Below are 12,260 nucleotides of genomic sequence, written 5' to 3' on the forward strand. Positions count from 1 at the left end.
AGTTCTGCATCTGGTTATTGTGTGATGTGTTGGCCAAACCACTTGACTTCTCTGCACGTTGAAACAGGGATCACAATCCCATCCTGCTCTCCTGGGGTTTTGCAGAGCCTCATTCCCTGCACCCTCAAGGGCCCAGGATCTGCAGTGAGAGTGTTCAGAGGCACATCCATTTCCCCACAAATCTGAGGCAGCACCACTTCTTTCTCTCATATTTCCCACTAAAAGCTGCCTGGTCCAAAACCTCCTATTGCATCCAGCACCCAGAGCTGATTTTGGCTTTGTAGTAAGTAATGGTGTAAGGATGTAGTAAGGTTGATGCCTTGGGAAGGCTGACCTGGAACAGAGACTGGACAGAGCTGGAGAATAAAGTAGGGATTTATTGAAAGGCCTCCAGGATCCACCTTGGGCAGGACAGGAGCCTGGCCAGGGCTACACCCAAGGTGGACACAAAATGGTCACAAAACTGGTCATCAGGTCTCACGTTTTTATAAGTTTTGGTGCATTTGTATCTTGGTGTTTAATTGTCCAATTGCAGCTCCAGGCTGTGAGGTCCCATCCTTCTTGTTCCTCCCTCCAGCCCAGCCTTGTTTGTGCTTTTGGGCCTGAAAGTTGTCCTTGGTGTGCAGCAGGAAAAGGATTTGTTTTGTGTCCCTGCTGTGTGCAGAGCTGAGTGACACTGACTGTGAGCTCAGAGCTGCACCCCTGGGCACCACAGAACCTGAAATACATGGAAGATAAAACTGAAGGCATCAAGGTGTTAACCCCAGAGAGGGTGAAGTAGTGAGACTCTTCCTCTGTGTCTGGGCTTCAACCATTGCTGACATAAAACCCTTGTGTTTCACTGAGTAATCCCAGCTCTCACTTTGAGGCAGTTCATGCCAGTCCTGCAACCACCAGAAGTGACAGATCGTAACCTAAGGTCAGGTCTCTGGGACCCTGAGATAAATCTATTGTTATTTTCACATCCTAATCAGTCAAGCATTTCTTATCCTCTCCTCTTTCCTTTTTCTCATTTTTTTATTTTCTTTTTTTTTTTTTTTCTTCCTGATTGGTTTATTTACTTTTCTAGTGGTACTGTATTTCTAGCCAGATAAAACAGCACTAGTCTCATCACCAGGCCATCTCAGTTAATTGCTTGAAGCTTGATACTTATATAAGGATCTGAATGCCAGGTATTGAGCCATTTGTAAGAAATGCAGAGCTGATAGAAGTCTGCACAGTTGTGAGCTGAGGTAGCAAGGCCTTTAAGCTTAAATTGAGTCACTGGGACTGTTCAGATGTGTAACAACTTTACTGCTGTTTAAGGATGCTGCTACAAAAACCTGGAAAATGTGTGTCCTGGCTGACATTGGAGCACTTGGAGATATTCTGGAGCCCATCAACCTCTGTTTTAAGGATGCTGAATTCATTTGACTTTCATCAGAATGAATTTTTCTCCCTTCTCCTGTGTCACTTTCCCTTCTTTCCAAAGTGTGAAAGTGTGTGAGCTGTGAGCTGTTACATTGCACATTCCTTGTGGTATTTGGTGGCACTGAGCCCACAGCTTCCCTGCCCTTACCTTTGCTCTGGAGCTTCTCATTGCTCATCTCTTTAATTGCAGTTAAACTTTAAAGCATCCCGGTTTTCTCTGAAGTGCTGGAGCTGGGCTGGAGGGAAAACATCACAGCTCTCTTTGAAGCTCAGTCCTTGGAGATGAACCCGCTGCAGAACTTGAGAGGACATTGGTGATGTCCCTCTGCAGATCAGATTGCTGATCTTCCTGGGCTGCTCAGGCAGTCCTGCCTTCCAGAGGACAAGAAAAAATTTCTTTTTAGAATTATATTTTTAAAATAATTATTTAACTAGGATTTTAAGAATCCTTGTCTCTAATGAATACATACATATATATATATATATACACACTACCTTCAGAAAAATACGATGTGTTGAAGGATAAGGCTTCTCCAAAAGAACCAGAGCACCATTCTGCCATCCTTTTTACCTGGAACTTTTGTCTTCAGGGCAAATATGGTTAGAAATGCAGAGCCCTCTGAGTAAAGAGATGTTCAGAGCTGTGGGCTTTGGGAGAAGGGGCTGGGGGGCCTTGGTGAACTCTCAAAGCATGATGCCAGGTCAGGTAGAAGGAAGAGCACAAACACTGCTGGTTTGCTGACCTATGAAAGCTGTTGAGGCTTCAAAATGAGGTGATTGGAAAATGACAGCAAATCTTCAGCCCAATCTGAAAGCTGTGCCAGCCTCAAAGCACAGGAGAGAAGAGCTCAAGACCAGCTAAGCAATAGATCAGGAGTGACAGCAGATGCAAGACCCAAGTGGGAGGTGCCTCATGGGTGATGTGGTGAATTATTTAGAATTTTTTTTTTCTAAAGCCTCTTTCCAGCTTGTGGCTACTCTGCAGGCTGGCAAAGAATGCAAACTTAGATGCTGCTGGCATCTCTCTGAACCCTAAAGTGGAGCCACAAGGGTTAGAAGATCCTCCCCTGCATCATACATGAGTCTGAACTGGGCACAAGCCTGACTATACTGGGAGAACAGATCTTAACCATCCTGTCTCCTCAATAATGCCATTTGAAAATGTTCTGCCGCCAGTTTGAAGGAGTAGAGTAGGTTTGAAAATCAAAAAAACCCAGTGATGTTGTGCTTTTCCAAATGAATGTAGACCTGGAGTTTGCTTTAGTGTCTCTATAAAAGAAACATTGATTTTTTTTTTTTTTTTCTTTTTCTTCCCAATCCCAGAGAGCTCAGCAAGCTCTCTGTGAGTGAGCCCAAGCACATGCTCACACACTCCAAATTTTGGGCAAGCTCGTATTTGCATCCAAACAGTTTCCCCATCTGTTCTTGTTAGTTATTAGAGGCCATTCTCTGGAGTGAGGTATTCTGGCTATGCCATAACATCTGTGAGTGTTGTAATGAGGTTGCTTAGAATGTAACTCACTGAAGCAGCAAGAACTAATCACTGTATATTGATATGAGATGTGCAAGAGCCTTAGATGGAGAGTGCTGTAATAATCTTCTGTGTGTGTGTGTGTGTGTGGAGGGAATTGTGTGTGTACACGTGGGGTAGTAAAATTACTCATTAAGCTGCAGTAGGTCTCGTTATCTTAGGGAAGCACATCAATGATTCACTGCCTAACAGGGTGTTTGCAAATGCCTGCTTTACACAGAAGGCAGCCTGAACCAGTATCCTGTGCAGCCCATGAGCACCTGGCTCGGATTGAGGGAATTTTAACTGCTTCTATTTTCTCTCTCCCCAGATATTGGAACTCCCTGAGTAACCTCGTGGCCTCGCTGCTGAACTCAGTCCGCTCCATTGCCTCCCTCTTGCTGCTTCTCTTCCTCTTCATCATCATCTTCTCTCTCCTGGGGATGCAGCTCTTTGGGGGCAAGTTTAACTTTGATGAGATGCAGACCAGGAGGAGCACCTTTGACAACTTCCCTCAGTCCCTCCTGACTGTGTTCCAGGTAAGGGCAGGAGTAGTGCTGATATTTATTGTGTTTCCATGGGGTGAGACAGGTCCTGCAGTCCCCAGGGTGGGGACATGACCCTGACAGCTCCAGGGTGTGATGCCAGGATGGGGTAATTCCTTCCCAAAGCGGGAACCAAAGATAAAACTCCAGTGTGCTGCAGGGCAGGACAGGAGAACATCATTGCCATGTCCTGGGGCAGCACCTGTGTGCCAAAGGCTGCTGTCCTCCCCTCTCTGGGGAACAAACACCTGCTCACAGCACCTCAGAAAAAATCCTATGGCCTCTGCAGCTTTGGGAGTGACCCACCAAGAGCACCAGGAGCATGATTTCACTGATGTGAGGAAAAGGGAACTGGCCTGGAGGTGCTGGGGGCAGTGCTATAGGCTGGGCAGCCTGTGCGGAGCAACTGTGGGAGGGAAATGCTTGGAAAAAAGGGGAAAGACCTGGATGGAATTGTTTAGGAGAGCCTTTTACCTTCAGCCATCATCTTCAAAAATACACACTTTGGGGTTTTTTTCACACTTGGAGCACAGGCCTTCTTTTCATTTTCTTTGTTCTGTGGTTTGTCATTTGGGTTTTTGGTTTGTTTTTGGTTTTGTTTTTATTAATGTTTTAGATGGACACAGCCAGAGTCTCCATCAGCTCCATCCTGGGGTGGGGGGGGTGTTCTCTAGGACAGTGGGTATCTTTGTGTTATGGGGTTTTCAAGTTCTCTGTGTGGTCTAACACTGTATCCCTTATTGGTGGGAATGTGTCATTTAGATCCTGACTGGGGAGGACTGGAATTCGGTGATGTATGATGGGATCATGGCTTATGGCGGCCCCTCTTTTCCAGGAATGTTGGTCTGTATTTACTTCATCATCCTCTTCATCTGTGGGAACTGTATCCTTTGATGCTACTCTTTTCTGCGAGAGGGGATGAATTAAAACCACTATTTATTTGTTATGTCAGTAAATAGTGAATTTCACACCTCAGCGTCTGAATTTTGGCTTTGCACTTCCAAAAGTTCAACAAGTTCCTTTTGTTTTAGCTGGTGCTAAGGCATTTAAACAGTTGTGAGAGTCAGCTACGTGCCAGTTCCACATGTTAGCTTTTATTTAATACCTTCACATGTTTAATGTTTTTATTTTTCATTCCCCTTAATTCTTTCATAGGTTTTTCTTTCTTTCTTTCCTTCTCTTCAAACTAATCTCTGATTGTTCCTACTCTACTTACTGCATTTTTTAAAAAAAACTTTAGTTGCTTTTTTAGTAATATATTCCATGTGCTTCCATCCAAGCCTTATGTGGAATAAAAATATGTGTAATCTGCAATATGCTACATACAAATGCTGTAATGGGAGTAACATATGTTTGACATGATTGATTTATGTAAGATCATATATTAATTCATGTATAAACCAACAGGACCTGTGTTCCATTTCACTCCCTGCAATCTGTGTGTTCTTCAAACAGAAAATTTTTGTGCTCCTTTATCTTCCAGCCTGTGCTGGTCTTGAGTGACTTCAGTTCTGTCTGGTTTTAAGGTGAAGTGAGGGCTCTGTACTTACCCCAGGAGGCACAAAACACATTCCATGATTGTGCTGTGAGTGTCTCTTCACAGGAATTTGCATATCACACGGAGCTGCCATTCTGCTCCCTATCTCAGTTTGCTCCAAATTTGTCCTTAGTTTCTGCCTCCCCAATGAATGGCCCTCCTGTGTCAGGGGTGACATTTCCTTTTATCCTATAATGCATCTATAAAGTCACCTTGTAGACTCAGCCCAGCTCTTCTGGCCTTTGCCCATAATTCACATCTCTCAAACCCTGTTATTTGACATTTCAGTTGACCTGCAGGGCCTCACTTCAAAGTGAGGTGGTGCAATTCCACTTATCTGAAGGTCGAGGTAGGCAATCTGGCTGACAGCTTGAAAAAAAAAAAAAATAAAAGCTACAACTTGGATCTCCTTGTGAAAATGTGAGCCAACTCTACATGTTGGCTGACTTTGGAGCCTCCAGACCTTGGAGCCCAGGGGAGGGGGGGGATGTCTGTGTTTCCAGACTAAGCCTTGAACTGGGGTTTGCCTAAAAGTTATCGTGGTGTGATAAGATCTACACTCAAGAAATTGATAAAACAACCTTATGGTGAGATTTGTAACACGAGAGCTGAACACTGACTGGTAAGACAAGAAAACAGTTGTGATTTTTTGCCCTTCAGCTACATGGGCATTGACTGGCCATGCATGGGCTCTCTGCAAGGAGGTAGCAGAGCTGTCAGCTCAGCCCTTCACTGCCCAGGCTAAATTAAACATCAGAAATGCTCATCAGAGTTCTTGCAGTCCATAAAATCCCCTAGCTGTCAAAAGACACAAAGCATTCAGTCTTCCTCTCGTGCTCAGTGGGCTTTTCTGCACAAAGGGAGACACTCTTGGGAAACTGGAAAACTAAAATGTAAATCCAGGCTTAGGTGTTTTACATCAGCCTTTCTGTTGTGGAAGTTTGAAATCCCACAAAGTGTGTTATCTGTGTGGAAGAAAGGTGTAGGTTTGTGCATGATGGATGTGCAGCTGTGTGAAATGGAAGTTTGGAAAAATCCAAGAGATCTGATGACAGGCTGCTAAAAACTTTTCAATTAAGAGACCTTTGGTGTAATCTTTTTCTGCAGTTTTCAAAGCCCGTTTTCTTTAAGCAGCACACAAACAGATATCCTGCTGAATGTATTCTTGGCCATTGCTGTGGACAACCTTGCTGATGCTGAGAGTTTAACATCTGCCCAGAAAGAGGAGGAAGAGGAGAAAGAGAGGAAAAAGCTGGCTAGGTAAATCCATTTACATCCATCTACCTGCACACATTCCTGTAATGTCACACAGCATGGATATATATGAATATGATGCTTATACATACATGTGTGTATATATAATATATATAACTTGTATGTGTATAGATTATTGATTATATGTATGTATATAGATCTATATACATACATAACTTGTATATATATATATCTATAGATTATAAATTTAATTACATTAAATATGTAATTATGTACATTATAATTCCATGTACATAATGTAATTATATGAGGGATTATGCCAATATAATTTTTAATTTATATATTTAAATTGATAATATTTTTATAATTTTTAAATGCAAATTTAGAAATTCTGCAGATTATGTCTATATAATTTTTAATACAAAGGAATTCCAATCATGAGACAGGAAAGTTGTGTGTTAGGAATTCCCTCCCAGCTGAGCAGAGGAAAGGAAGTCTGGGTTACTGCTGAGTTTTCAGAGCATCAGCAAGGAATGAGTGTGAAATGATGTCAATCCCATTTGAATCTCCCTACTATCTTCTGCTTGCTTTGGGCCACGAGGCACATTTCCTGTCATCCCCACGATGAGATTTAGCAGCTTCTTTTTCTTTTGATATGCCACATGCTGTTCTTCCCCTGCCAGCTCTTTGAGTGTTTCTGCAGACACTTCAGGGGCACAAGCTGGATGAGGAGCTCCTCTGCCATTCCCAGCTGCCAGCAGCAGGGAAGCCTCTCCTTGCTGCTTATTCCTATTCACTGGCTGCTTGGAGGGGGATCTCTTGTGCAGCTCCTTCTGCTTCACCCTGCGTGCAGCTCAGCAGATTTCTCTCACTCTAGGGGTGCAGTGAGGGGCAAAACTTTGGAGGAAATGTAGTTGGAAGTTCACAAAATTTGGGTTGAAAGTAATCCATACTTTTGTCACTGAGTGAACAAAGGGATCTCTGCTGACAGACCTTAAATATGCGTTTGCACAAATACTTGCCATTGAGGAAGCTACAAAATATAAATTAAATCTACTATAAAATATAGTATAGACAATATACATTATATACAGTATATACAATATATATTATTGTGTATAAAATATACATTAAATATACTATACAATATACATTATTGTCTATAAAATATACATTACATAGACAGATCAGAGCCTCTGCCTTTGCCTGCAGAGGAGGACAAGGTGCAGCCACTGGACACAGAATAGAGATACCAGTTGATTGTTCTCATGGTGTGTGTTCTACTACATGAAGCTCCTGAAAGGGAAGCAGCTTTTTCCACCTTTTTGTGACTCTTTGGTGTTTTTATCTTGTAAAATTGCTAGGACCGCTAGTCCCGAAAAGAAGCAGGAGATGGAGAAAACAGCTGCGGAGGAAGAGACAAAGGAGGAGAAAATTGAGCTGAAATCGATCACTGCTGATGGAGAGTCCCCACCTGCCACCAAGGTAAGGGCTGCTGGCAGCCAGCACTCCCTGTGCAGTGGTGGCATGAACAGCTTGGGTTTCTAAGGAAATAAAAACTGCCTGCTTGGTCTGATAAAGCCTTTGATGCTTCTCCCTCCATTTCTGCCAGATCAATGTGGATGATTATCAGCCCAATGAAAGCGAAGAAAAGAGTCCTTATCCCACAACAGAAGCACCAGGTAAACATCTCCTTCCTTGTATCCCTCACCCTACAGAAACTCCAGGTAAACATCTCCTTCCTTGTATCCCTCACCCTATAGAAACTCCAGGTAAACATCTCCTTCCTTGTATCCCTCACCCTACAGAAGCTCCAGCTGATAATGCACACAAAGCCAAATTTGGGTAGCAGGTTTGCTGTCCATGATTGGACAGGATGGTGTTTTTCCTTGTGTTTACACAGGTGTTGACTTAGCCCTTTGAAGTCCCTGAACTGATCATTCATATTTGATTTTGTCCTCTGTAAAGACCTTTATTGGTAAAAATGGAGCTTTACAGAGAATAAAATCATATAAAAACCTCCCTGTTTGAAAATGTACATGTGACACTGTTTTCAGTGTGCTTTTTCAGTGCTCAGTGGTCAGGGCAGTCTCACAACAGATGGGCATGAAAGGGAAAGTGCTGAATGGCTTTTTGCACTGTTTTCTACTCAAAAAGGACAGTGTGACACTATCATAACTCTAAAGGCATAAGATCTCAGCCTAGAAGTGCAAGAAACAAGCTGTAGCATTAGTTAGGCTGGTTTTCATGTCAGGTGGGCCTAATTTAACTTCATTCTCAGATACTTGAAAGATTGATTGAGGAAATCTCAGAATTTTAGTCAGTGTTCAAGAGACCCTGAATGGGGGGACAGGATTGGAGTTACTCAGTTCAACTTCCATTCTTGGAAAAGTGCTGGAACAAAGGATTAAACAAACTCTATGACCTCAAGATAAGGAGATGACCAGCAGCCAACATAGATTTGCCAAGAGCAAATCACATCAAACCACCCTTATTTCCTTCTGAAAGGGGCTGCAAACACTTGTAGGCAGGAGAAAAACAAGTAGATGTCATATTCTCTAACTTTGCCAAGGCTTCTGACCATCTCTTATAAGCTGACTAGTAAAAACATGGTCTGGATGATGGTGAGAGAAATGATCAGACTCTTTTTTGGGAAGAGCAGTGATGGCCCAAGTGAGTTTGTACAACCCAAAAAACCTGTGTGGAGTTCAGCTCAGTTCATTGCTAATGACCTGGATGATGGAAGAGGCAATATGCTTATTACATTTGTAGATGAACATGAAGCTGGGAAGGACAAGAAGCGTGCTGGAGGGCAGCATTAGAATTCAAAGAGCTCCTGAGGTCCTGGATAAATGGTCTAAATAAAATTGAAAGTGCCAGGCTCTGTGCATAGACAGGAATAAACAATTCAGGAATAAAGGATCTTAGGTGACAGCTAGTTAGGTAACAGTCCTTGAGAAAAGGATCTGGATCTTATGAGAACGAGCTCAACAGATGTCAGCAACAGTTTGAAAAGGCAAGCCAGCAGTGAGATTTGTGACACAGAGAAAGAATGACCCTTTTGTGCAGTTTGGGCTTGTTTTAACTGGTCAATGAAGGCTGATCTAGGCAAAGTCATTGTTTTATTGTGCTCACCATAGATAAAATCTGGAATATCACAGCTCTTTTTGGGTGCTCTGGTTAAGAGAAGTGGGGCTGAATTTGGAGGAATATAGAAGAGAATGGTGACCAAGAACTAAGATTGAATGAACCTTGGTCATTTGAAACCTTGATCATTCAGGAGAAACATCTTCAAATGCATAAAAAACATCCACGGATGGGAGGAGAATTATCTCCAATGTAAAGTAACAGATTTAAGATTCACGGCAAAGAGAATTTTCTGATGGTGAGGCTGTAAAGGTTCACAGAGATGGTTGTGGAAGCCCAGCATCACTGAATGTTGTGAAGGACAAGTCAGAAAAATGTCTCCCAGAGAAGGTTTAGATAAAATAATTAATTGGACCTGGCCTGGCAGGGGCATGAACCAGGAGGCCTTTTGTGATCCTGCTCTGCTCTCCTGTGTGTCTGTGATTATGTAACAGGCTCTAATAGGCTACAGAACACTCTCTCTTCTATTCCATGATTCCTAATAAATAAATGTCTGATAATAGGCTGATTTGACAGGGTAAAAAAGAACACAAGAGTTCATTTTGAATAGATGGACAAGAGCTTCAGACAAGCAAAATGTTCATTGCGTTTGATTTTCAGTACAAGAGGTCCTCACATATGCTGTACTTGTATTCTTCAATATTTATAGCAAAGTTATCAGGAGTAGAGTGTGGTCCTAACTCTGGGCAATACTATTTTAACACTGTCTGAGACAGGTCACTCTGCATTTAATTTTCTCTGTAGGGACAGACACTTACTGGAAACACATCCCCAGTTATTAAGGGGTTTGTGGGAGTCTTTAGTAAGAAGCACAAAATTAAAACAGCTTGATACAATTTTGTTCCTGTTTCTCAGCTGGCTTGGATTTACAGACAATTACATTATTTTTTTTTCCAAGTGAAATATCAGTCATCTGAATGTCAATTTTGAGTCTGCTGCTAATGGAATTGGGGTTTATTTACTTTCTGTAGAGAGCTTAGTAAGAGCAGCTTATGAATGAAAAATATAACAAAACCCTACATCTACTTTTTATTTGTCATGCCTAGAATTAGAGTGCAGAAAATCAAGTGAAAACACTTTTAGTGCCTGCCTCAGGGTGCCAATCCCTATCTCAATGTACTTCTGAACAAAACCTGAAATCTGAATGGATTATCAGGTTTTCTCCTGTCTCCTATCAGAAATTAAAAGGGACACCATCGTGGTTACTTGCCACTCTATGGCATCAATGCCATTTCTAAACAGGACTTGTTCCCTGAATTGTTCATCAATTCTTTGTGAAGACTGAAAATTCAGTGTTCAGAAAGAGTTTGAATTGATCACTTGATTTATTTCTCCTAACCTACTTTGCTCATCCTCTGATTTTTTTTCCGCTCCTTAAAGCAGTTTTCTCAATAACCTCTCCTGACTCTGTTTGCTGCACTCTGTTCCTCCTCAGCCCCAGAAATAAATGAAGCTCCTCCCATCACCTGGCCTCTTTTTTTTTTTGGGGGGGGGGAAGGACAGCCTGGTTCTCCCAGAGATTTGTGTACACTAGGAGGATTATTATGGTGATGTGTTTATTACAGGAAGACAGGGAGCTAGTCTTGCAGTCTAGCACAGAAATAGGCGAAGAATTTGGGACGTCAGATGGAGGTAAAAGCTTGGGATGATTCATGGGAGCTTGAAGCTAAATAATGTCCTTATACGAGAGTTCTGGTCTTTGTACAGTAAAAAAAAAACACCTCCCCACCATCAAATTTCTCACTGATGCTGCACTGCAGCCTGTTTGTGCTTGTCTGCACAGCCAGAGAACATTTGCTTCTACAAAAGTGAGCAGCTGTGCTGCTTCTATATGGAGGTGGAAAGGATGGGCAGTGACCTGGGATGAGGCTGTAATCATGTTATTCTTTGTGAATTTGGCCCTCAATGTTTCCTTTCTTCTGCACCCTAGACTCTGAGTGAAAAGTAGAACATTGTTCTTTACCTGTGGCTGAGGAGCTGAATGTGGTTTTCAGCCTGAGAGTATTTGCTTGCTGGAGTCATTAATATATATTTCTTGCTGCATGGCAGACAGGAGAAAAAGAGGAGAGGAACAATGTGCTTTATGGTCTTCATGGGGCTGATCCTTCTGCTAAGGGTCCATTTTCCAGAGGCATTGTTCCGTGCCCATTTAAAAGTGTATTTTAAGCATTCCTCTGAGTAATAAAAGAAGAGTGATCTCACACTGAAGGCGCAGAGCAGGGACCCAGAATACTCTTCTTAAGTAAGAGTTTCAAATATCCCACAGGATCCTGGGCATTGGTTTTCTGGCCTGTTAAAGAAGAAAAAGAATTTTCTTACCTCACTCTTTATCAGCCTCCTCTGAAATCCATAGATAAAAGGTGCAAAGTATGGTTATATTACATAAACATGCACATTAACCTTAACACCTATTCTACAAGTCCTGTAAAAAAAGTAAAAAAGTACTTCTGCATGATGTTTCTTTAGCTAATAAAACCTATAGAAAGAGTATAATGAAGTATATTAGACATAGAATTGTGCTGTTAAAAAATAGACTGACTTAAAAAGTACAAACTCCATGTACCAGCTCAAACATTTATGCAAAGATCTATCAAGTGAATTGGAGCTGAACTCTTGGTACTGGAAGTGTAAAGAAAGAATCCCATTTGCATGTAATAATGGCATGCATTCAAAAAGGGCACTTTTCTCCTCTCTCTGATATCCAGATCAGGATCTGTGCTGATTCATCTGCTCTTTCTGATGTGTCCTGTAACCAGATCAAGTACTGTACCTCACCCTAAAGGAACACAATTCCTGGAATTTATCTCCCTGTATGGACTCAAGATGAACCTTTTAATTAGAGTTTCTTCCTTTGCAGTGCCTGCAAGATGAATCAGTTGTCTCTAACATGTCAGGC

The 12,260-nt window shown here is 42.1% G+C and overlaps 1 protein-coding gene across 18 annotated transcripts in view; it reads left to right on the top strand.

The window, feature by feature from the left end:
* Nucleotides 1–12,260, top strand: part of CACNA1C (calcium voltage-gated channel subunit alpha1 C) — a gene marked incomplete at its 5' end in the record, with an annotated part of 450,110 nt that overhangs the window by 348,786 nt on the left and 89,064 nt on the right. For all 18 annotated transcript variants that reach the window (XM_083858937.1, XM_083858940.1, XM_083858954.1 and 15 more), the window contains 5 exons: nucleotides 3,252–3,459; nucleotides 4,228–4,348; nucleotides 6,148–6,262; nucleotides 7,582–7,702; nucleotides 7,830–7,899. In XM_083858937.1, the coding sequence (XP_083715063.1) occupies nucleotides 3,252–3,459; nucleotides 4,228–4,348; nucleotides 6,148–6,262; nucleotides 7,582–7,702; nucleotides 7,830–7,899 (635 nt within the window). The remainder of the gene's footprint in view (nucleotides 1–3,251; nucleotides 3,460–4,227; nucleotides 4,349–6,147; nucleotides 6,263–7,581; nucleotides 7,703–7,829; nucleotides 7,900–12,260) is intronic.

Source organism: Zosterops lateralis (genome assembly GCF_965231275.1).
Source record: "Zosterops lateralis genome assembly, chromosome: 4".
Taxonomy (NCBI): domain Eukaryota; kingdom Metazoa; phylum Chordata; class Aves; order Passeriformes; family Zosteropidae; genus Zosterops; species Zosterops lateralis.